This window comes from Heloderma suspectum, chromosome 7, assembly GCF_057233095.1.
Source record: "Heloderma suspectum isolate Gila_16-S chromosome 7, 16-S_ref, whole genome shotgun sequence".
NCBI classification, from domain to species: Eukaryota; Metazoa; Chordata; class Lepidosauria; order Squamata; family Helodermatidae; genus Heloderma; species Heloderma suspectum.
This window is the reverse complement of record NC_139464.1, coordinates 26464575-26490000: the sequence shown is the minus strand read 5'-3', so window position 1 is coordinate 26490000 and position 25426 is coordinate 26464575. Positions and strand designations below refer to the sequence as shown.

At 48.1% G+C, this 25426-nt stretch overlaps 2 protein-coding genes across 8 annotated transcripts in view; one reads left to right on the top strand and one right to left on the bottom strand.

The window, feature by feature from the left end:
• The window catches only part of DDX11 (DEAD/H-box helicase 11), an 84466-nt gene extending 79670 nt beyond the window's left edge, over positions 1 to 4796 (top strand). For 5 of the 6 annotated variants that reach the window (XM_084809360.1, XM_084809364.1, XM_084809362.1 and 2 more), the window contains 4 exons: positions 513 to 597; positions 1837 to 1912; positions 3420 to 3574; positions 3793 to 4796. In XM_084809360.1, the coding sequence (XP_084665486.1) occupies positions 513 to 597; positions 1837 to 1912; positions 3420 to 3574; positions 3793 to 3837 (361 nt within the window). In that variant the 3' untranslated portion in view covers positions 3838 to 4796. The remainder of the gene's footprint in view (positions 1 to 512; positions 598 to 1836; positions 1913 to 3419; positions 3575 to 3792) is intronic. The other variant, XM_084809363.1, reaches the window with a different exon arrangement.
• Positions 4797 to 6037: 1241 nt separating this feature from the next.
• WASHC1 (WASH complex subunit 1) overlaps positions 6038 to 25426 on the bottom strand; it is a 72562-nt gene continuing 53173 nt past the window's right edge. For both annotated transcript variants that reach the window (XM_084809368.1, XM_084809367.1), the window contains 8 exons: positions 20133 to 20279; positions 14338 to 14474; positions 12581 to 12716; positions 11701 to 11905; positions 10482 to 10634; positions 8538 to 8696; positions 7394 to 7462; positions 6038 to 6796 (listed from right to left, as the gene is read on the bottom strand). In XM_084809368.1, coding sequence (XP_084665494.1) covers positions 6645 to 6796; positions 7394 to 7462; positions 8538 to 8696; positions 10482 to 10634; positions 11701 to 11905; positions 12581 to 12716; positions 14338 to 14474; positions 20133 to 20279 — 1158 coding nt within the window. In that variant the 3' untranslated portion in view covers positions 6038 to 6644. The remainder of the gene's footprint in view (positions 6797 to 7393; positions 7463 to 8537; positions 8697 to 10481; positions 10635 to 11700; positions 11906 to 12580; positions 12717 to 14337; positions 14475 to 20132; positions 20280 to 25426) is intronic.

Genomic DNA, 25426 nt, shown 5'->3' with positions numbered 1-25426 from the left:
ATTCTAAAAGACTGAAATGTCTCTCCTAAGGCTTAGTTACTGGCAGTAAAAAGCTTTAAATTAAAATATACTGATATTTTTGGTATATTGGCCTCATCCCGTTTTGCCTTTGGCTCCAGCCACTCACGAGAGCTTCTCTGAAACAGGATTTGGCCCTTGGACTGAAAGAGGTTCTGCACTCCCCGTTGTACTGGAACCCCCTCCTCCAGGAGGCCAATGAATATGCTGGATAACAGTCTCTGCCACACACACACACACACACACACACACACACACACTTGGCTCCCTGAATTCCTTTTCAGTCTTGAAATTCTCTCGAATTGCTGTTCATGGTTCCAGGAATAGGTAACTTGGCCTGCTTCTAATGTACTTCACACACAAGCCTATTAATACACCTTAGGAGGAAAACATGGCTAGTTGACCATTCTGAAGTGCATTTATTTACCAAAGCTTCAGCAGTACCTCTGGGTAGCATATTTCTCTCCCTCATCTTTTCTTCCCCTTCTCCCCAGGTGTGTGATTATGGTGGGGATGCCCTACCCCAACATCAGGTCTCCAGAACTTCAGGAGAAGATGGCTTATCTTGACAAGACAATGGTAACGGTCCACGTCTTTTCGCTGCCTACTTCTGTTACCTTTGCATTGTGCCTGCGTGATGTGAGGGCATTACTAGTTGACAAAGATCTCTCTTTCCATAGCCATGTCCCATTTTGTTGTTCTTGGTAAAGAACTATCCTTCCCCCCTGCCTGCCCTCGCTCACTTTATAGTAGCCACCCAAATTATAAAATCAACGTTGCGTTTCTTGAATGCAAAGTGCTTTGCAACCTTTGCTTCATTCATCTTTGTAAGTGAGAGAAGTTGTAATTTCCCCCATTCTAATGTGAGAATGGTGGTTAACAACTTGACCCTAGAAACAGAATGTAACTACAGCAGGACCAAGTGAGTGAACGGTAACAGTGGCTCACAGGGTCAGGCAGAAGAGGCCTGGGGGCGTCGGTCATGTTAGGTCGAATGCCTAAGACTGTCGCACTGCAAATATAGTCTGCTCGAGGGGAAGGGGAAGCTGTGATGCTTGAGTTATTGCAATGTGATGCTGCGGTTTCATCCACTTGTTATGCGTGTGTGGACTTGCCCTTAATTCTGCAAGGACGGGGGCTGTGGGCTGTTCATGGCTTTGGGAAAGGTTTTTGCCACTGCTTTTAAGTCGTAAAGTGCTAGGGGGTGGGGGCAAGTGGGGCAGCAAGAAGAGAGGTCTGAATGGGTAGCAGATGCTCCGTTTAGTTCTTGTGGGACCTGCTATTGCTGCTGCAGTGCCCAGGATGGAGTCGCAGGCTTTGAGATGCATTTTGTCATCACCTCTGCCCTTAAGCCCTTTGTCCAGCCCCTGAACGTTCTGACAGCTGTTTGCCAGGGCAGCTTCTTTTTGTGTACCCCTGCCCAGGTACCCCTCCTAACCTCTCTTCCAGCCCAACTGCAGCTACTATTGGAAATGTAACCTGACTTACCTTGCCAGGCCAAAACGTGCTTCTGTTCCTTGCTCTGCCTCTTTCCTGAGGGCAACAGCCATGAATGGTTGGGGAGCTCCAGGCTCTAACAGCGCTGTAATTACAGGAGCCGTTCCCAACTTGGTGCCCTCCAGATGTTCTGGACTACAGTTCCTAGCATTCCTGATCATTGACCATGCTGGCTGGGTCTGATGTGAGTTGAAGTCCAAAACAGCGGAAGGGCACCAGCTTTGGGAAGGTTGGCGTACAGAGTGGGTAGGCAGGAAGGCTGTAACTCCTAGGTTGACCTGCTCATTCATCCCTCCTGCTGTCTTGGTTTCTCCCCTCCAGCCAAAAACCGTTGGCCAAGCACCGGGCAGGCAGCTCATTGAGAACCTGTGCATGAAAGCCGTCAACCAGTCCATAGGTAAGGATGCTGCCCACTGAAGGTCTTGCGAGGGGGTTGGAGGCTCTCCAGTATGGCAGTTGCCGTTGCTGCCCAACCTGACAGCTCCAGCAGAACCTGTAAGCCATGGGCCAGCAAAGTTAGAAGGAGCTATCCAAGATGCATGCGACCTGGCTTTCAAGGGGGCACAGAGCAGCAATCAATAGTTTTCTGTAACACTGATCCCAGTAAGTCAGGCTTGTAAATAGCCATTTGCCTAGCTGTCTACCTCCCTCTGGGTGACGGGGCAAGGAAGCATTTGCAAGGCAGAAGAGGGAACCGCTGGCTGTTCCGTGCTGTTGCTGTCATGCGTACGTATCCAGTAAAATTCTTCTGGGGATTTCTGTGCAAGGTTGCTTTAGAACAGCCTTCCTCAACCTGGCGTCCTCTGGATATGTTGGGACTACAATTCCCATTATCCCCCAGCCATGAGAGTTGTAGTTCCAACACATCTAGAGGCCATCAGGTTGGGGAAGGCTGCCAAGATAATTAGTCAGGGGACGGGTCAAATACAGCACGTGCTTGCATGCAGGCGGACCCAGGTTCCATTCCTACCATACCCAGTTAAAAGGCTCAAGTATCAGGTGGGGACAGAGACCTCCGTCTGAGACACTGCCATAGGCAATGTTGGGCTAGATCAGGGGCGAGGAACGCGTGGTCCTCCAGGTATCGTTGCACTGCAACTCTCATCAGCCCTAGCCATCATGGCCAATGGTGAGGAATGCTGGGAGTTGTAATCCAACAGCATCTCGAGGGCCACACAACCCTGGGCTAGATGTTCAAACAGGGAGCTGTATCCAGTGTTAGTCTAACTTAACTCCCGTTAATCTTAATGGGTCTACTCTAAGTACAAGTAACACTGGGGCAAAATCCAATGGGCTCTTCTGCTCTGCCGATTCTGTTGTGCAAGCAGCTCGCATAAGGGAGTTCCGCCTACTTGCCTCCTTCCAGAAATGAACGTTTTCTGCTTGTTTCAGGGTTTCCCCCAGGAAGCACTAAAATTCCCTTGTGTAAGCGGCGGGGGCTGCTTGCGCAACAGAATTGGTGGGACCCACCTCTTGCAGAAGGGAATTGGTGGAGACGTAACTGTCCTATTGGATCCTGCCCACTATTTCAACCCTTCTGTGACCTAGTATGAAGCACTTTCTTATCGCTAACTTAAATTGTACTTAGAAAGAAGCAATATGTTAAAAGTCGGTAGTTTCAATGCTCACCAATTTTGGGAGCAGAAATTCCAGGTGCCTTAGTTAGTAGCACAATCTAAGGAGCCACATTGGAAGACAAAACAGTGAGGTAGTTATACTGAAACCTGTTGCAGGAGCTGTGCCTCTGATTCATCTCCATGCCCCGTTCCTCCTGAGGGAAGAGAAATTTGCATGCAATTCCCCAGTTTTGCACCTAAGCCTTCGAGACTGTTGGGACTTGAGACACAGTAGATTAGCAGTACAGTGGGTGATCTTTTTTGGGGGTGTGGGTCTCTCTGTTACAGGAAGAGCAATTCGGCATCAAAAGGACTTTGCCAGCATTGTGCTCTTAGACCACAGGTATAGCCGTCCAGCTATTTTCAACAAGCTCCCCCAGTGGATCAAAAGCAGAACCCAGGTCAAGCCTGCTTTTGGGCCAGCTTTTGCAGCACTAAGAAAGGTGAGTCCTAAAACAGACCTTACTTAACCAAATTTCAGACGCACGTACAACACAGACATGTCTCATGGAATTATATAATCCCAGAGAACTAGGGAGTCAATAAGACACTACGGCTAGGCTCTTGTGAACTTTTTCCTGCTGTTGAATTATGCCCCTTATTAACTTCTCTGACTTCAGCCTCTCCATGCCTGATGAAGCTCCTCTTTTCTGTCTTGCAGTTCCACTGGGAGAAGAAATCAAGTTGTGAGTCTGTATCTTCATGATGGTCACGGACGTGCTCGCAGCTACCATGTCCCTCCCTATGAAGTGCCTTCAGCACGTTTGAATGTGTTGCATTTTTCTTTTACTGCTTAATGTTGATACTGTAGATGGATTTCTTCCTTCACTAACTAAAGTATTTTTCAAATGTCTTGCTTGGGGAGCTTCCTGCAGCTACTAATTTAGTAGTAAATTAGACCTGGGCCACAGAATGGGAAGAAGGGAGCTTTCTTCTATTTGGGTCAGACGGAATTGCTCTGTTATCCAGGGCAGGTTGGATCAGCTCCAGAAAATCCATGTGATGTCTGTTACTCATTCTTTTTGCATCGGGGGTAGTTCTTGGTCTTGCTCTGTCTTGCTCAAAGTTCAAGGTAGGCACTCAGCTCCATCGCTAAAACTGGCTGGGGAAGACAACTCTGCAAGAGCCTGTAGCAGCTATTTGTTTCCATACACCCTCAGAGGCTGAGGCCTTACCTTCCTGCCCTGTTTCAAATGTCGTCTTAAGCAAAACCCACCAAGCTAGTTCCCCCTCCACCGCCCCCGTCGATTGTGGCCAGTTACAAAAGAGAAAGGAAAAGACCGTGTGTCGTCGTATGTCAAAAGGACACTGACTGGAGGTCACTTCAGCTTTTGAAGCACTAAGCCTGGCTGCAGCGATGTTTAAATTTAATGAATCCCTTCACCAAAGGAACGCTTAGCTTCAGCCTGCTTGTCTGAACTTTAAGCAAAAGCTCCTGTTGTCAGAGGAACAACACAGGGCTGCTACAGTAGTCCATCAAGACTAGCTTCATGGGGTGTGTGGAGAGGAGAGGCTGTGAAGCAGTTTTCATTTAATTGGGATTGCCTGTGAAGCATTTTCATTTAATTCTTCACCCTCAGCCTCAAAAAAAAAAGAAAAAAGCTCAAATGCATAAAACTGCATGGCAAAACTAAAAAGGAGACAGCTAAGTCAGCGTGGCCTCTCATTAGAATACAGCCTCCCCTCTGTTCTTTACCAGCTCTGTCTCCACGCAAGGAAGGGCGCCATGCTTTGCACATGCGCCAGGAAAAAACCAGTATTGCATACATGGGTGGCCATAACACACATTTTAAAATAGCTGCATCCACATGGTTAAGAACTCTAGGTGCTTCCAGGCCAGGCTTTTATTGCACCACTGCCCTGCTTGAATGACTGAATTTAATCGGGGGTCCAGATGACACTGCCTTCCACTCATAACCCTCCCATGTTTTCTCACCCCTTCTTCCGTCTCTCTCCTTTCCTTGGAAAATCTACCATGGAGAAAAAGGTGGATGAGCTGCACCATGCCTTCTTATGGGGCAGCACCAGGGGCCCCCTGTCTGGAAGCGCCCTGGGTGCCAAAGATATAGATCTGGTTTGCACGTAACCACCACCCATGTGTTGTTAAGGCTGTGAACAAGCGGGCTGCCTCCCACCTGCCCACTGCTTCCGCTTTGCATCCAGGTTGTGTGCTAAACAGTGCAAAGCAGAAGCAGGCCCAAGGCAGTGTGCTCACCTGTAGCCCCAACCAAACATGGGTTCGTTGATTAATTTGCCCATGGTTGGTCACTATGTGCAAACTGAGTCATGCACAGGTTGCTTTCTGTTTGGATGTCACAAATGCACCTGAAAGTGTCTCCCAGAGCAACCTAAGAAGTATGGTGCTACTTTAACAGTTAAGTGATGAGGGGCCTGCCGAATGCCACACGCAAGCACAATCTTCCTTTTATCTCATAGAATCATAGGGTTGGAAGGGGCCTACAAGACTATCGAGTCCAACCCCTGCTCAGTGCAGGAAGCCTGATTCCCAGGCGGTCTCCCATCCAAGTACTAACCAGGACTGACCCTACTTAGCTTTTATACAATTGAAGAAGAGATAAAAAAGAAAACTACTTGGAAGGGGGAGCAGAAAGGAGTAGACAGATTCTTCTCCTATAGTGACAATCCTATCTTGTGTGGGTAGAGGCAGGAAATCCAAGTATGATTTTTGCACCAGCCAGAGGATATTAACATACTACACTCAAACGGATGTAGTGCCTCCCTTGACTATGTGGCCATCATTAGTTCCTGCCTTCCTCCAGACATTCTCTCCTGAAGCGGGTTCTAGTGGTGGTTCCTACTGAACAAGGATGAGAACACAGCCCAGGCTCTACTCCTAGCTTCTCTCCATTTAGAGTATTTGAGGTACACAACAAAAAACAAGTGGTTACTTGCATCGGATGTATTTATTTTTCCAATCGGTCAGTGACTTGCACTTGACAGGCGAGCACTGTGCCTTGCAGAGCTTTTGCTACACAAAAAAGAAAGTGAGAATTGGGCTGAGAGAGAAAATAAAAGCCTCTCTCAGCAATACCTGTACATTTTTGAAGCTCAGGTCCTTCCCCACCAAGCTTCCAAGGCTGAGTCCTACCGAAGGAGGCGAATGCAGTTGTTGCTGACCAGAGCTCCCTTGATGAGCTCCATGTACGACATGAGACTGGATGGGGCTCTTTTCACAAGGAGAGAGAAGCCGCTTTGATCATCTTCGAGCACGCACCAGCACAAGGTTCTGCAGAGTTCCCAATCGGATCATTCACCCGGCTGGGCTGGAGGTAGAAAGGCAGACTGAGAAGCAGTAATGTCCATTCAGAAGTATATGCAGCAGGAGTTGGAAAGAAGCCAGAGCAGGGGAAGGGAAGATGGAGGAGACAAGTGACACGGGCTCTGCTGGATCAGTGTCCTCCACAGCTTGCCTCCTAAGACGGTTTCTTCAGTCCAGTAGCCACCATGGCTTGGCAACATGGGAGTGAGCCCACCCCATTGGGACGTAGCCATCTAGGACTCCCAGTCATCTTCCTCCTCTTCACCAGCTGGCTGCTGCGGGGGTGGCAGGGGTGGAATTGTGTCTGAGATGCGGCCGAAGGCACCAGCTGACACATTGGGGGCATTGCTGTCTCCTCCAGCCGCAGGCCCTTTGCCAGAGATGCCTGCAGGAGAAGGAGAGCAAGCAGGTGACGCGAAACAAATGGCACCCGGAGACTGACAGTGCGTCAGCCCTGCGCAGCGGAGGTCCCGGTGACAAAGGGTGAAGGGGAGGGGTTTGAGGACTGCAGCCGATTAGCCCAGCAAATGGAGCCACACCTCACGGGGAAGCATCTGTTCAGCGATCCCATCAGCATTTTGTGCCAAAGGAAGGAAGGCTGGAAATGCAGCACAGCTCCATCCCCAACTTTGGTGGCAGATCTCAAAGGAAAAGTAAGGGGTGTCACAGATTTGAGGAAATCTGCAAAGGAGCTGTGCTATCCCTAAATCTGGGGAAATGTTCAAACAGCCCCTGCCTCAGTACTACTGTCCTGGTCCAATCTTCTCTCTCCCATTCCAGCTTGTCCCTCTCACTCAGGTTCTTTTAAGCTTTAAACTACTGGGAGATCTAATCACGCATCTGCACACTGTAACTTGGCCTTCAAGCCCTTGGTCAGCTGCAAAAAGTATCTTGCTGTCTGCCAATAGGAGACACACCCGCCACACTAGCTCTGGCCTTGCTGGACCCCTGGGGAGGCAGAGCTGGCCACATGTTCATGTACCTTTGCGCCGGAGGACCAGTTTGTTGAAAAGATCTGACATCAGGTCTCCGCCCTGCCCTTTAGCTCCCACTGGAGAAAAACATACAAAAGAAAATCACAACTACATAATTAGAAAAGGAAGATGCTAAATGCACAGAGTAGCTGGAGTCTGCTGGTAAATATATAGTACCAGAGAATCATAGAGGTGAAGGCTAGTGGTTCCAATGTCAGTGGGGTGGTGATTTGCATCTTTCAATCAGATTTCATCAGATTGAAATCTGATGGTTTCAATCAGAGCCAGTCTAAAGGAGCTATTGCACCTTGGATAGCTACTTTAGACTTCTGACTGGCTCTGACTGAAACCTGGAGTGGATTCTCCACCCCACTGACATCGGAGCCACCAGCCTCCACTGGCTAGAGGGGACCTTGGACATCATCTAGTCCAACCCCCTGCTCAATGCAGGGTCTGCATTACAGAGCACAGCCTCTGCTTAAGTATCTCCAGCAAAGGAGATCTTTGGACTGGACATAAATTTTACACAGGGACATCCAGCAGACCCAGAGATGAACAGCTGGGCCCACTAGCCAAAGTGGGCATGATCCTGTTCCCGCACCATGTATAGATGTTCAATCTGAACCAAGCTTAAGGAAGCGGAAGGCTGTGCTAGGACACAAATAGGGAGCAAGGAGGGCCAAGAAGAAGCCAAGTCACATTTCCAAAGGGACTTCATTCTAAGCCGCTTCGGGCTTCTCAATACGAACGTGCTTCCAGTGCTAACCTTCCAAGGAGCAGCAGAGTGATTCCTAGAGAAAGGTGCTAATGCAGCCCTGGGGAGTTTGTTGCCCTCCAAGTGCCATCGGACTACAACTCACATCACCTGGATGGACCATTGGCCCTGCTGGCTAGGGCTGATGGGAGCTGACATCCAACAACTTCTGGAGGGCCACAGGTTCCCCACCGCTGCATTAACGCATCCCTGCCATCACAGATTAAACGTGACCTGTGTTCGATAAAAGAGGGTCCGATTGGGGACACAGCCCTTCCGTACTGTGAGAGTGGGGAATAATGGTTAGGCTTTGCTGCATCGGATCCTATCCTACACACCCAGCAGCAGAATGAGCCAGCTCTAACTAGCGGGGATGGAATGGGGAGGGCGGGCAGCACCTTGCTCTTGCTCCTTCTGTTTTTTCTTTTCCATCTTCCGCTCTTTGACACTCCGGAGCTTGGCTTTCCCGATGCCACCTGCCTGGCGGATGGATTCCAGAAGAGTGGCCCGGCCATTTGACGGGTTCACAACTTCCTTTGGCGCCCCCTGAACAGCAGCTGCAGAAAGAAAAAATGGGGGCCCAAAGCTATTTTGCAACGTTATCCATCAGTACTGCCCGTGCCTATACTATACTATAGCTTTTGTACCTGATGCCTTTGTGAAGAGCTCTGCTGTTTTATACTGGGAGCAAGCCTGAGCCTTGTCCCTGGGAGCCTCATCTTTCAAGCTGTCATCTCCTTTGCCAAGTCTCCCCCATCTCTCTCTCTCTCTCCCCCCCTCCCGTGCATAAACTGTCTTATGGGATTCCCTGTCACAAGTAGGGATGGCGGAGAATTCTGCCACGGATTTCAGTGAGGCCGAATGCACTGGCATTTGGCCCCCGAAATCCGTGGTGGAACGGCCTGCCCCCCCGCCCCCCCCGCGGATTCCCCCCAGGACAAGACTTACCTGGGGCAGATGTTCCGGACGGCAGCAGCTCCAGCGGCGGCTTTGGCGGCGGCGGCAGCTGGTCTTTCGACCGGCTGCCGCAGCCACCATCTGCACTCTGGTCTTTGCTGTGATAGGCTACATAAGTCTTTACGCAGCCTATCATGGCTGGGTAAAAAAAACCGGCGTACGCAAACAACATTTGCGTTCCTTATTTTTCGCCGTTTTAGTCTACGTAAATATTTACGTAGACTATTACGACGAAAAAAAAAGGGGAATGCAAATAGCGTAGTGGGCGCTATTTGCGTTCCCCTTTTTTTCGCCGTAATAGTCTACGTAAATATTTATGTAGACTAAAACGGCGAAAAATAAGGAATGCAAATGGCGGCCGCCGTAGCCACTGCCATTTGCGTACACAGTTTTTTTTTTTTTTTACCCAGCTGTGATAGGCTACGTAAAGACTTACGTAGCCGATCACGGCTCCCTGGCTGGACGCAAATGGTGGCTGCTACGGCGGCCGCCATTTGCATCCGCACCAGCCAGTCTGCGGCTGGAAATCCAGCTGCGGACGGCCCTGGCCTGGCTGGCTGCTCCACGGAGAAGAGCCGGCTGTCGAGGATTCTTGGGGGGAGGACCAGATCGCCTCCCCCCCCGGTCAAGGATTCCGGGGGGAGGGACGGAGCACCTCCCCCCCCCCCAAACACAATCCGCGAAAAGGTAAGTGACTTTCGTACATCCCTAGTCACAAGATGTGGTGGTGATGCCCTCTCTTTCAGTTCTATTAGTGGGTGTCAGCCGTGAGACTTAAGTGGAACCTTCATATTCAGAGGCATTATGTGCCTCCAATTACCAAATGCTGGGTGCAAACGACAGGGGATGACTATCGCCTACATGTGCATGTGGGTTTCCTAGGAGGCTTCTGGCTGGCCGCTTGGAAGCAGAAGCTGGTCTAGATGAACCCTGAAGTTCTAGTAAGGGCACTCTGATGCTCGTAAGCCTTCAATGCTACTTGTAATAAGAACACACTTATTTTAGGGTGAGGTCAAGCTACCTGAGTGAGTTGCTACAAACCAACAAACACGGGTGTACTGTAGCAGCTAAGAGAGACTGCGCTGCCAATCAGGAAGTCTCCAGTTTGAATCATGCCTCTGACATTAACCCACTCAGCAGCCTTAGCCAACCCGCTCTTTTCAGCCTCAGTCCCTCCTCCCCGTCTACAATATTTGGGGGGGGGGGGAATAACACACGGATGGACGATAACTTACAAGGTCATTGTAAGGATTACGAATACATAATACAGGTGAAGGGCTTTCAGCACTTGAATGCACTATATAAATTATAATGAAATCCAAAGAAGCAAGAAGGATCGCAGAGTCAGCTTTTCCATTTTCTCAGCTCCAATCCTTCAGCCTCACCTGATGGCACCGCGCTGCTTTCCTGTCTGCTCACGCGAGGCTTGGATGGGGCCTGAGGAAGAGGCGGGGGTGGCGGTGGATTAACTGGCAGTTCGAGTGGGGGTGGCGGAGGAGGGGGAGGGGGTGGTGGTAGGTGTGGATCCTTCTGAATATCTGAAAAATGGAAAAGCGAATGTTACTATCGACAACATAAAACGTAATGAAAATACCAGCCTCAGTGTGCTGATTACTAGTCATTCACCTAGGTGCAATGAGTTTTCATGCCAGTCTCAGAACAGCAATTCCACAATGAATTATTTGCGCCTGTGTGTTTCTAGAATAGGTGCAGCCTCCTGACCCTCTTAGAATGGAGAGGAGGAAGGTTGGGAGTCACAACGGAATTTAGTAACGTATTACCGCCACAACCCCCCCGCCCCCAATCCTGTTGCTAGTCTTCTTAGATGTTCTGGGTTATCATTCTGCAGGTCTTAGAGCAGCAACTCTTCAATGAATTTGCACTCCTGTGTTTCTAGAAAAGCAGAACACCAGACGAATGCGAAAATGATACAACAGCGTGAACTCACAGATGGAAATGGTCTGGCCATTCTACAGCCAAATAAAGTTGTAGCTGGTTTATCAGCTGCCAACTAGATACACACCATACTCCCCTAAGCCTCATAAGGAACAAGAGAGCTGCCAGTCATCCCTAAATCACTATTTCAAGGTGTTCACAAGAACCATCAAAGAAAATGAGAGAAGTTCTGGGCCTAATTCTCTACACCAGCATCACAGATTAGAAGCCATCACTCCCTACTTAAAATGGATTAGCAGTCTGAAAGACTTGGCAGCTCCATTTTTCCACCTGTCTCCAGAGGACATATGAAGAAGCCAGAAAGCACAAGGCCCAATACAGACTCATCCCTTTCTGACACGTTGCTTGTGGGTACAAAATTGAGATTTAACATCTGTTTGCATCAGTATGTTCTCCTCCCCTGCCCTCCCTGGCCCCCAAATCAGAGAATTAGACTTTTGTACAACTTTAACGGCAAGGTCGCTTTCTTGCCATAGTATCCAGATTTGGGGGGGGGGGGAGAGAGAAGGAGGAATTGCTCATCATACCCTCCCTGGCAGATATGCGAGTGGCTACGGCTGTGCCATGTGTCTGTTTTCTTTCCAAGTGCCCTCTCTGGTTTCAGTCCTGCCTTCCCTGCTGCACAGGGAGTGCAGGAGGAATGCGTACCTGGCTGGAAGGGCTCTGCAGACTCTGTGCTGAAGGTGGGCAGGTCCGGTATGGCAGTGCCAGGGGCAGAAGGTGCAATGCCAGGCCCAAGGTCAGCGCTGTACATGAGATCGGCGGCAATGCCAGGCAGGTCAGGCAGATAGGACGGCACGTCTATCTCGGGCACCTGCCCAAGATCTGGCACGTAGAAGTAGTTTTCAGCCACCTAAGAAGATATACACAAAGGACAGGAGGACACCACAGATGGTCAGCAGTAAGACTCGGGGGCAATGTCCAGTGCTGGATGTCTGCCAGTGTTAAACATGTTGCGCTAGCAGAAATGACCTTTAGCGGAACAGGGAGCTAGCTTGCCAGTACAACCGTGGAAACCAGCCCAAACAAATGCTTCCAGAAGAGGACAAGTCAGCGGAGCTCCCTTCTGCGAGCCCCGTTGACTGCCCCCGTTCCTGAAGTGCTAATTGGGGCTAGTTTCTAGGGTTGTGCTAGCAAGTGGTAGCTCCCCATTGCACTGGTGTTCATTTCTGCTAGCGCCATGGCTGTGCTGAATACTGGCCAGCCGGGTGCATCATGGGAGAAGCATGCAGGCAATGAAACCAGGGCTCCTCTCTTCCCAGAACCTGGAAAAACACATCCAGGCATTACATGTTCTGCAAACTTTTTAAATGTCCATGTTAATGGCCCTCACTGTATTCTTGGTGAACTTAGAGAGACCATCCTGCTCTGAAATGAACAATGAGGTTGTTAAAGCAAATGACATGGGTGGGGAGAATTCATCTCTTCCAAGAGGATGACTTCCCCGGGACACCTTCACTGTTGGGGTCTAGGCAGATAAGAGATACGGGCTTCTCTCCGTTGCCCTCCCAGCCTCCAAATGGCTCACCTGCTGATCCAGTTGTCCCCTCTTAGTGATAGAGAGGGGGGCATCAAAGAGCTTCTCCTCTGTTTCGGTCGCCAGAGCCACATGGGTCTTGGTTACTGCTCCAGCCAGGGGATCGAGGAAAACATACTTCTTGTAGCTTGGGAGATGGAAGGAGAAGACAATCTCAACAGCCTACCTCAAGCAGAGCAAGACAGACACACACAGGAAGGACTAACATTAAAGTGGGTGCAGGAAAAAAAGGCTCTGCTCCCATTGTCAGGATTTCACCACTGTTCTTGCAGACCTCACAGATAGCCAAAATGCTGGGACAAACCTGAACCTAAACAGACAGGAGCATAGGAAGCTGCCTTATGTTGAGTGAAATCACTGGTCCATCTAACCCAGTGTTGTTGACACTGACTGGCAGCAGCAGCTCTCCAGGGTTTCAGGCAGGGCCTTTCTGCAGATACCTGGAGCCGCCGAGGATCGAACCTGGGACCTTCTGCATGCGAAGCGGGTGCTCTGTCCTCCTGAGTCATGGCCCCAAAGATCTCTCCCCACAACAGCTGGACAGATCAAGTGTTGGCCACCAGTTCTAACTTAATTTACTGTGGAGACCTACCAAAATAGGGATTTGAAAGAAACAAGAAAGAAGAGACAGAATTTTCTTGTGGCTTTACACTATTGTCTCCATTAATAGCATTTTATATTTTATTGTTTTAGAATTGTGTCTTGTAAACTGCCTCAAGGAGGCTTTGCCTCGAAAGGAGACCTAAAAATATTTTAAATAAAATACCAAAAAACAAAAATAAAAATCTTGAAGAGACACAGATTCAACAATGACTCAAAGTCAAAAGAACAGTGTTTGAATTTTATCTGTTTCTTCTTTTCCTTACAACATTTATTTTGTTTAGGCTCTGTGACCTGATTACCATTATTTCCATTTTACTGAGGAAAAATCAAGGTTAAGAGATTGTGGCTTGCCCAGGTAGGTCAAAGCTCACATCCAATTCCTTGGGCCACGACACTTCAGAACATTGTCCCAGTAACGGTGGCAAGGGCATGTATTCTTCCAAGCACAGGGGAGGGTAAAAAGAGAAGTCTAAGGGTTTTACAAGTTAAAGGGAGGATTTGCAAGCACAGGGACCACAGGAGACTGGTGGCTCCGATGTCAGTGGGGCGGTGAATCCACTCCAGGTTTCTGTCAGAACTCCAAAGGAGCCATCCAAGGTGCTTTGGACCTTGGATAACTCCTTTAGAGTGATTCTGACAAAAACACAGAGTGGATTCACTGCCTCACTGACGTCAGAGCCACCAACCTCCATTGGCAGGGAAAAGCTTCTCAACCTGCTAGTATTTCCTCTCTCTTGATGAATGCCCCCCTTCCCCTTCATTTTGGACTTGTTTAATGCTGTTATTCAGTGCAAATCCACTGAGCCAAGACCCCATTGCTTTCTAGTGCACAGCTGGTGCTTAATGCTCTATAAAGGCACAATATTCATAGGAAAGCGAAGGCAAAGAAGAGGAATGAGTTTGGAGAAGGGGACTGACGGGGGCAGAGGGGTGCGGAATCCTCACAATACAGTTTCAGGGTCATGGCAAAGAAGAGAGGCTAGCAGGGGGTGCTGGGCTTCAAACCGGTGGATTTAAACCCTTCGCCTTGAGAGATGGGAGTAAGGGCAGAGGGACTTTTTGGTGCTGCAAACCAGAAAGAAAACAGCAGGTAGTTTGGTCCGTCCAGGACTAGGGTGGAGCAGCAATCACCGGGCAAGACTTACAGGTTTTCAGTGGTATTGAAGAGCAGCAGGGAGCTAAGAGAACTAATGTTCCCGGGGAGACTACCGAGACCCTCTTCTGCATCATCTTCCTGATGGATTTTTGCACTGACACAAACTGGGAAGTACTTCACCTTCTCCTGCAAAATATGAGCAACACGGCTGTCAGTACTCTAGCAGAACCTGCACGTGAGGTGATGGGCTCCTGGGCCGTTTGCCGAGAAGCGGGGAGCCATCTAAAGTCATCTTGGTACCTTACGTGCCCAGCGCAGCTTGCCGTGGTATCAGCTGGGAAAGGACAAACACCCTCCCAGAGGACCATGGTGCCTCCTCCCAACCTGGCACCTGGGTTGTGCGGGTGGGTGAAACTACTGCTCCTGCTCTAAGCACCCTGGTGCCACCTTCCAGGGGGACACTGGTGGATGGGCTGCCCAGTGTTGTGGGTGGAGGGCAGATTTTGCCCCCATTGCAACACTGTCCCCCAGATAAAGTGCTTCATTTCTTCCCCTCCCTCATAGGAACAGGTTATAGCTGGAGACACATTCCCTTCTACGTTTTACAGATGATATTAGGGACTAGTAACATGCTATTCCCTCTATGACATACTACTGAAGGCTTTATTCCAAATACTGGATGGGATGCATGGTTGCAAAAGCCATGATGGCAATACTATTTTCGGGGGAGGGTGGTGGTGAAGATATGCTAGAGACATAAATGTTCAACAACTTACCAAAGTAAGCTCGGCCAGCCTGTGAAGTGCCAGTGTGCACGCGACGTGGCTCGTGTGTGCGGGTTTGCATTTATATGCACAGTGCCAGCATCAGGAGGTCAGCGTTGTGGGGCACTTGCCAAGGCCCTGTGCCCCAGTATGGGCCCAGTGCTAATCTCTGAAGCCTCCTGGTTCTACCGCTGTTCCCTCTTGCTGATGCTGCCTGTTCACCTTTCCTCTTCAAGTGGGTGGATTAGGTCCAGAGGAAAAAGCTAATGAATGGACAGTGGCAACAGCACCAAGGAGGAAGCACTGAGCGCATCTTGCCCAGAGGCCCGCAAACACAATATGCATTAGATTAACAATACTGCACCCTCCACCCCAAAACTGAAAGCAGTAATTTCTATAGACCTAGAACAGAGAACTGGAAACAGAGGAATGGCACATCGAGCAACCTGAACCATTTTTAAAAGGCATCACAAAAAAAGCAAAAATAGGGACTGTCCTTGGTACGCACATGCGCACGCGCACACACACGGTACCACATGGCCTTAACCTGGAGGACTGTACAAACATTGATTAACATCTGCAACTGATCTGAACATTCCACCCTCACAGCTCTACAACTGCCACTTTGGAAATAGCATTTGTATCTTAACAGCTGATGAAGGTGGAAGCCAAAATGTTTTGTTAGCTAAATTGAAATCTCCGTTTGTTAATCACAATTACGTGTGGGTGTGTGAGTGTGAGTGTGTAATATATATATATATCAGACAGACAGACTGATTTTACACATACATGTACATGCCAGTTTTTCTTTTTGAAATGGAGTTCTCACTTGTGAAATGAAATGAATGCCTCTTAACATTTGCCACTGTAGCAGCAAATGAAAGCAAATGCTTATAAATGGTTATTGGGGAGGGGTTGAGGTACTGCAGAAACAAGGACTTCCTTGTGAGCATTAATGTTCATGCACTGACATTTCATTTTTAAGCCTCCTAGAGTGCTGATGCCTTGGCCGGCCCCACTCATCCTCCCTTCGTCCTGGAGCAGTGAGCGGCTGCAGAAACCTCCTTCTTGTGAATTTCAATCAGCCCTGGAAGTGTGTCTGCTGCCACTCCGTGGAGCAGTGCGAGAAGATAAGGCGATTAGAGGTATAGGCAATGTGTATGTTAGAAAGCCACAGGGTTTGAGAGGTCTCACTTCGGATCCCTTATTCCGGTGTATCTTCCATCTTGCCTCCCACCGTTAGAGCAGGTGTGGTGGTCGAGCAGGTATGCAAACCTTGAATGGAGATGTATGCCCTCTACTGGTGCTGGAGGTGTGCCAGCGGTCTTTCCAAGCTCTACTTCCTATATGATGATGATGATATTATTATTATTGATAATCATCATGATCATCAATTCTTGTTGTAATAAAACCTGGCCCCTTATCTTTAGCAACAGGAGAATCTGCCCTTATACTAGACCAGCCTTCCCTAGACGGTGCCCTGACCCCCGATGTGCTGAACAGCAACTCCCATCATTCCCAGCCAGCCCAATGACGGGAGTTGCAATCTAACACACTTGGAGGGCACCAGGATGGGGAAGGCTGGTCTAGACTATTTGCCCAACCAGTCCGAGGCAGCAGTGACTCTCCTGGGTCTCTGGCAGGGGGTCTCTCTCATTGCCTGCCAACCGAACCTTTTCACTGGAAATGCCAGGGATTGCACTTGACTCCATCTGCATATGAAGCAGGTGTTCATCTCCCCGAGTGAAAGACCTTCCCTAGAGAGAAACTGCCCCGTTCCTTGGATTTTCTCATTCCAGTTGAGATATGTGGATGCTGAATGCCAACCTGAAACACTTGCACTTCAAACACCCTTCACATTTTTATCCAACTTATTATGCATTTATTTACGAGCATATGTAAAGCACAAAGCGGTGTACACAAATCATGAAAACATAAAACCAATACGTAGAATCAATAAACTGTACCTACATACTTTGGGGTAGATATTGGAGGAACTGAGCATGATCGATTACTGGGCATGCTCTATTTAACAGGAGCTGTTCCAGAATGAAGTAGTCCTATGGGATTTGTGCAGAAGTTCCCAGTGGATGGCATCCAGCACAATTCAAATGGCTAAGCACTGTTTTGAACATCACTGTGAACCACCCTGCAGCAGTGAGTTCCAGAGGTTGGCTTACACTTACACACAATGAATCCATGGGTACTCTTGTGCCTGCGATGTCAAGAGATGTTCTCTCACGATGCAACAAGGGGAGCTGTCATGATTACAGCTGTGAGGGATGTTTAAAATACCAGAGACCAGAATGAGTTAACCATTAGTCTTGGTCCCTGGCCAAACATTTCAGAACTACAATGCAGATTTGAAAGATTTGTAATGTTGACTTGGTTATAAAGTTACTTTGAAAATGAAGGAAAAAGGAAGGATGCCAGGAGGGAGCTGGCACTCCACGAAAGATTTTATATCTGCTAACTGGGGGACTTCCTTAGCCCATCATGGTTGAGAAAAAAATCCCAATAGATTTGCGGTGATTCTTGAAGACTATTTGTGTTGGCTTCTGCAGGTTTTTGCATGGTATGTTGTGCTTCATAAGGACTGAATCTGTGGAGGCAGTTGGCATTTATTTCGCAGTAGGTGTGACATGAAGTCAGATGGATAAAAGTCTCTTCCCCTTGCAGTCTAGCAAGCCAAGGAGAGGAGTCCCTGTTTTGATGGCTGAAATTATGCTGGAAGGAACTAAAACAGTCAAGCCACTGATGAAAGCTGTGCCTCTTTCTCCCTCCCTTGATACATGCATGTTCTCAAATCACTGCACTGTGAATTTCCCGGCCTTCACTCCACATCATTGGCTGCCACTTGTAGGATGGGGAAAACTCTCCATGGGATGACCTCACATGACTCCATTCATAATACTAGAAACGATCAAGTGAGAGGTGAAGGGAGGAAGCAGCAGCGGGATGTGCAGCTCCCATAATGCCTCATCCCAGCCCAACTGAGCTTTAGGATTCCGGGGATCAACTCCTGCTCTCACAGTCCTGAGCTGGAGCTACCTGAAACCAGTTTGCTGCTCTCCAAAACTGGATGTTTACGAACACATCCTGCTCTTGTGCTGGCTGCTCCAGATTGGCTCCTGCGGCCTTGCTTAGCAGCCCACAGGCCCTCTGCCTGGCCTGAACTGGATACTTTTGGAGGAGAAGATCCCAGGTTCAACCCCTAACCTCCATTTCCAAAGGATCTTGGAGACTAGCACTTGGAAAGTCCTCTGTATGAGACTGTTTGGAGCATCACTGTCAGACTAGGCAATAATAAGTTAGATCAGAGGTGCAGAACCTCAGGCCCGTGGGCCAAATGTGGCCCTCCAAGGTTCCCCAAATGGCCATGCCCCTTCCCCTCAATCGCCCATCGTTTTGTGGTTTCCTGGCTTTTGCACAGTTTCCCCCCCATTCTAAAAGGTTGAAACGCCTCTCCTGAGGCTGAGTTAACAGCAGTAAGAGCTTTAAATTAAAAGATGCTGGCATTGTCGGTGTTTTGCACACGCCGCATTTTGCCTTGGGCCCTGTCCACCCCTGCAAGGCTGCCCCCGAGAGCTTCGCCAAAATAGAATTCAGGCCTTGGGCTGAAAGAACTGAAAAAGGCCCCACAGCCCTGGGCGAAAAGGACGAAAGACACAGTAAGATAATCTCTCACGTATCCATATGAAACTAATTGTCATCTCCATGAGGACTAGAGCCACCATTTAGATATGAGTGTCTTGTGTTTTTGAGACTGAAGCACGTGGCATGTTTTATGCCTTTGAAAAACTTCATTGGCGGGATCCATCTAATTATGCCCCAGTGGGAGTGGAGCAGATGGCAGCAGCCCTGCTTCCAGTGGGTTCATAAGCTCTCTGCACATCCCGCAGCTCAGCTCCATGAGTTCTGAACCCAGCCTAAAATATTCATGCCACTTTTCCTGTGATAGACTCTGCTTCCATTAAACTGCAGGAAAGTTTAAAGCACTGAATTATTCAAGGCCAGCTTTATTTTTGGGTTCTCTAAAAAAGAGGAGAGAAAGTGGGAGCCTGGAAGCAGTTTAGTTGATCCCTTGTCTGAAAAGAGAGATTTTCCATCTGTTCCAAGTCCCAGAAGTACATATTAGCCACATCCCAGGAAAGCAGCATCACATACTGGACTCCTCTTGGGAGGGGGAACATTCCCCTGGTGCAGGCAGGCTTTTTATCTGAAAGAACTCTAAAATTATTGCTAAGCTATATTGCTTGCCACTCTTGTGTTCTTGTTGGTTGTTCCTCTGCAATCACCAGGGAATACTAAGAGCTGCATGAACTACCAGCTGCGTAATACCTCGTGTGTTAAAAAAAAAGGAAAGAATTCAGGCTTTATGCACACAGGCTCTGACCCAGCGGTGCCACTGTTCTTATGGAGAGGCTCAGACACTTAAATGCAGATCCATGTGAACAGGAGCCACTGATCACCTTATAGAAAAACCCAGTAACCTTCCAAGAGACCCCAGACTTCCTAGGAAAGAGTTTGAAAACCTTTGGCCTTGAGCCAGGGAGGAGCAGACTGTTGCCAAGGAAAGTAAGAGCTTTTCTCCTCTTCTTCCCCTTTCCCTCAAGCCATTGTGGGTCACAATTGGGTCAGGAAGCAGTTCCAAAGTGCTTTCCGTCCCAGACATGCAGATGACCCAATCAATGAACACACACGCAAACAGAAGGCTATATACAGGTAGCCACAAATGCACACCCTGAGTAGCTCACCAGTAGAGGGGGGCGGGGGGCGTTGGTAATGCACCCTTCCATTTTCTGCAGAACTTTTGCTTCCCTGGAGCCTCTTCATGTTAAAAGTTTTTAAACTTCGTATACTGTATTTTAATGTGTTTTAATCTTTGTAAAACTCCTAGAGAGCTTTGGCTCTGGGGTGGTATAGAAATGCAATCAATCAATCAATCAATCAAATAATCCCTGTCCTAATTAAGGCCTTCACAACCTCCTCCAACATCTGAAAATCCAACATCAAGAGAAGTCCTGTTTCTTTGGCAGAGGAATGCGTCAAGATGACCTTTTACCTCCACTTCCCTTACCTGCAGGGACTTTTCATCGAACACTCTGTGTTTGCTCTGAATCTTGCGCCTCTGTCGTTTATGTGCATCCGGATCCCTAGCACCAGCAAAAATGGAGGAATATTCTTGCAGCCGCTCTGGAGCAGGGTATTTTGAACTGGAGAACACCTTGGGAGATTAGCACAGAAAGAGAGAATCTGAACATGAAAAGTACATGTCGCCACCTCACAGTAAAGATGGCTTGGAGGCTGGCAAGGGAGAGTGAAAACACACAGGATCAGTGACTTAATACAGAACTAGGGCCTTGGAGCAGCATTTGGAAGCCTTCATCTCATAGCTTTCTATTCCTTATGTATAAAATAACCAGACTTACTAAATTTTAATGAGGTGCTCTGAGGCATGGCATATGACGTAATTCAAAGTTATAGATATGATGGAGCATTTATCATGTAATCAGTGACACCAATTGGGGGCTGGATGATGCCAGAATATGGGATGTCAACAGTAGCAGTTTAGTATACACTTTAGCCATTTTTTGCCACCTTTGGAGGGCTCCTGCTTTGAAAGGCAGCCTGTAAATCTTTTAATCAATCAATCAATCAATCAATCAAATAATAAAAAATAAATCTAAAACACCTATAACCAGCCTTTCCCAACCTGGTGCCCTCCAGATGTATTGGACTGCAACTCCCATCATTCTCAAAGGCATTCTCTCTGGGGCTGATGGGTGTTGTAGTCAAAAGCATTTGGAGGGCACCTGGCTGGGGAAGGATGCTCTAGGATTTGACAGAAGAAACTAGAGAGGGGGGTTAGGCCCAAAGGATTACAAGTTGGAGAAGACAAAAAAGGGGCTCATCACAGACAAATTTACACAGCACTTTGCTGTAAGAATTATATTAATGCACCCCCACATGGTGAAGCTCAGGAAATTAAATTGGAATTTTTCAGTGCCTCAGATCTGTGGTCAGAACTCTTGTCTTGCACAACAAGCAGCAGGCATTCGGCTGCCAGTGAAAATCCTCTCTTCCCTCAACCCAAATCCAAGGACGGCTGAAGTCCACAGGAAGGAAATTGCTTTGCAGCCTCTGCTGTGTGTGTGGCTTGTTTCATTTTCAGGCTTGCATTGCTGGCTCCCCCCTCTCCGAGTCCAAGGTTGTTTCATATGTGTAAACAGTGAACTCCCACAGGCCAACAGTTATCCCATGCATGACTTCGCTTGCCATGTGTCATGTTGTAGCAGCCATATCGGGGGTCAGTCTAAGTAGCCTCATGCAGTCTCATGCTTCATGTTCTTGCTGAGCTCTTGCTCTCTGAAATATATGTTTGTAAGCTGACAAGACGCAGGAATCTCTTATCTTGTCAACAAAGGCTAAGGTCAGCATGGAGTTGTATATCATGTTCTCTGCTGTTCTCTGCTTATCATGGCTACCCTATAACCCATTTCTTGTATTATAGTCAATGGTGCTAAGAGAAGAAATGTTGAGGACTGCAACCCCACACGGGAGGGAGAGGAGGAGCTGTTTCATATGTGTCATAATGTCTATAAAAGCAATGTGTTAATGTGCCTCGGGGCTTTTGGCTCTTTGGAAGTGATTCCAGCCTTAAGCCTGCGCGTTAAATAAAAAAACCCTATTTTTCCTTCACTCCGTGGTCTCTCTGACTCTGAGTTCTGCAACATAAATGGTGCCGTGACTCGGATTGTGGCAGGCGCTGAGACAGAGAGGTGGCAGTTGCCTGCTCTTAATCGCCGCACTGGGAGGGAGGGCTCGGCGCATGCCTCCCTTTCTTGGTGCCACCGACCTTTTTGTCAGGTGAACGGGAGAAAGCCTGCGCCGGAACCGCCCAAACGGCAGCGAGCGGCAAGAGAACCTTGGGAAGCGGAGGAAGGAACTTCAGCCCTGCCCATACTGCAGCTGCAATTGAGTTGAAACCCACATTGGAAGCCTTCAGGAGAAAGGCAAGTATATGGAGTGAAAAGAGGGCCCCGCCTTTAGGAGAAAGGCCACTGGGCAGAAAAAAAGAGGGCCCCGCCTTATGAAGAAGGTCAGTGTTAGTATACGTATACAAAAGGTGACCCACCCGATTGGGGGTGGAGGGGGGACTTGATCACTCCCCCGAGCAGGCACTAATACTCAGCAAGGCGCTGAGGAAACTGCTTCGCTCTAGTGGAAAAGTGAGAAAGTGGGTGGCAGGGACATATGAATGAAGTGGTGAAATTGATGATTGTGTGAGTGGCTACTGCGGTTTCTGTTGCATACTGTTGGCCGTCCGGGTGCCCAGGCCAGTAGCAAAGTGCGTGGTGTAAAAATTCCTCTTGTGCCGGTCAGTGAGACCCCTTACTCACTGACCAATCCCCTTTCCTCCATTGTGTCCGTCTTTATCTTAGGAGGGAGGCTGTGGGAGGTGGGGGAAGCAAGACTTGCACCCCCTTGAGATGTATGTTAAAAAAAAAAAGGAAAAAGATTTTTTTAAAAAGGATTCAGAATAGAGAGAGGAAACAGCAAAAAGCTCAAGGTCGAGCTGAGAGAAAAAAAAAGAACAAGATCTGAGGCTGTTAATTAGAGAAATGTTGCAGGACAGCCTGGCTTTTAACAAAGCGTGGGAGTGTGAGGCCGAAGAAGTAGCCGTTAGCCTAGTGCGCCGAGGGGGGGGGGGGGCAGGAGAATTGCCCACAACGTTCTGAGTTGTCCAACATCATCACCTCGCCTATTTGAAATAAAATCCCTAAGAAATGGAAACTGAAAATGAAGACCCAGAAGATAAAGGCGCAAAATGGAATAAAGGTGAAGAATCAGCCCCCAGGGCACAGGCTAGACCCCTCTTCGAGTAGAAAGTGTGCCATAAGACTGTCCCAAGGCAGAATAAAGCGGAAAGACCACGATGAAGATCTCTGTCAAGGTAGCTGTGTTTAGCTTTGAACTGTCCTAGAATTTCATAGAGCCTGTAGACCATCAGCTATATGATTTCTGAAGAGCGTAACTGTTAAGCTTTTGCCGTGGGATTCCCTGCAATGAAGAAATCTCACTAATTTAAGTGTCCAGTGTTAGACTGCCTGAGTGTGTGTGCTGAAGAGACCGAGAAACCAGACAGCATGTTCCTGGCCAAGCCAAAATCACGCTACTACCATGCTCCTGGAAGCTGCAATAAACTGTGTAAGCTGGGAGACCCAACCTGATTGAAAAAAAGAGAAGATATTAGAGTAACTGTCTTAAAAAAAACTAGTGAAATCTGTGTAGCTGGCTGGCTGATGCTGTCAGTGATGTTACAACTTTAAATTAAGACTGTTTTCCTGTTTGAGACCCCAGCGAAGAAAGCTGACCTGAGTTATTTGTTGCCTGTGCCAAAACAAAGATTTGGCTGCCCTGTACCTCATTGTGTCCTGTTTTAAGCTTGGGATTTACAAATTCAAACTAACTGGAAAGCTTGCCTTTGAAGTCCTGCAAATCACCCCACCGCCTCCCCGAAGAAGATTAATGGCTGCCTGAAAAATGCAAGTATAAGGCGATGCCCATCACCCCCCAGCATCCTGAGTTTCGGCACTTTGCTTTCGTGTACCAAGTAGAAGAAGAGAAAAAAAGGTGTGTGTGTGTGTGTGTGATATTGTAAATCCCGGGCTAGCTTGTCTAGTGATAGATAGCCCTGAGAGCTTCCCCCCTTTCCACAGTGCTGTGAGGCTTTTCAAAAACTTGAACTCTCATTGCTGTAGACTGTGTGTCTGTGTTTGTAGTCAGCTCAGTGTACAACAGGCTGAGTTGATCTATGACTTTTAGATTTCCTTCTGCTAGAACTCATGCAGCATAAAGTTGCCGATGCAAAAATGGTGATCTAGAACTCTTTGCGTGTGTGAGTATGCCCATCCCTTGATTTTGACAAGCCCTGAGCATGCAGCCAGAGGAGCAGTATAATTGCTGGATCTGCTCCATCATGCCTTACCATGCAAAAAGTGTTTTCCATTCATTGTGTTAAATTGCAAAAAACGTTTGTTGTGTATATTTTATAATTTCTTAGATATCATAAAATATATGTGATATTTGCAGATTAGTGTTAGTTGCAACTCCAAATGATACTGAGTGTGGTTCCCAATGGATGACAAGTAGAGAAAGACAGAGACAAGTAGAAAAGACAGAGAAATAGAGAAAGTGGCAGACAGATACAGAAGGGGGGGAAAAAAAGAAGAAAGAGAAGGCAAAAGGCAAAGAGAAAGAACATTTGTAGAGAAGAAGCGTGGCCATAGTTGCCTCCAGGGTGAATCAGAAGCAGCTGATTGTGCCTGGAGCTTATTACCTGGGGGTAAAGTAGCCACAATAATGTAATAGTTCTTTAAGATGAAAAAAATGTAACTAGAAAGAGAAGAAGAGCCTATCCCAAATGTGCGTCACTGGGACTAGTGTAGGGCAGAAAGGTTTAAGTAAGTGAGTTTAACTTGCAAAAAAGACAAATGAAGAGACAAGGCTGGTGCATAGAGGAAAGTTTTATGTAAAAAGTTTGAAACATGATCTGCAATACAGGTAGATCAGCAAGAAAAAGAAAGTAAAAGAAAGAGAGAGAGATTTCTCTTCCCATACTAATGAGTAAAAGTGTTATCAAGCACTTTGCCTGGGAAGCGAAGTTTGTTTACAGGAAGCTGTGCCTGAGAACCAAACACTTCTAGCCTATGCTGAAAATGCTTGCTAATGTTGTGCTGCCTCATGGGTAACATGTATGGTATAAAACCCATTTAGTGCAATAGCTCGTGGTTCAGAGAAGCTGTCTGATCCAACCATTAGGTACACCTGCGTGCTGTAAGTTACCCAATAAAGTCTCCTTGTAAGTACCCCCCCCCCCCCGCTGGAATCCCAAAACACAAGCGGGGCTAGAGCGCCTCACCCAGTATCAAACCCTGCCGTTAGAAGCCATGAAGGCAGGTATGAAGAAGTCAGTTAATATGACCAAGGTGTCTAAAGTGCTGCAAGGTGCCACCGAGGCCCCAGAGCGTACTTGGAGCGTCTTTTAGATGCCTATCGCCAATATACCCCCCTCGACCCAGAAGCCCAAGAAGACGTGGACGAAAAAATAGAAGAAGACCCAGCAGAGGCAGAGGCACAGTGTGCCCAGTGTGGACAAGATGGACATTGGTGGCATGAATGCCCAAATAAAATAAATCAAATACACAAAGGAGAAAACCAAAGGAGCCAGAACGGGCGAGAGAGAAGACAGCTGGAGAGGGGCCGTGACACTGACTGTGAGGGGCCGTGACATTGACTTCATGATTGACACTGGAGCGGCATCAAGAGCAAGCAAACGTTAGCCTTAAACAAGAAGTCCTAACACTGGGC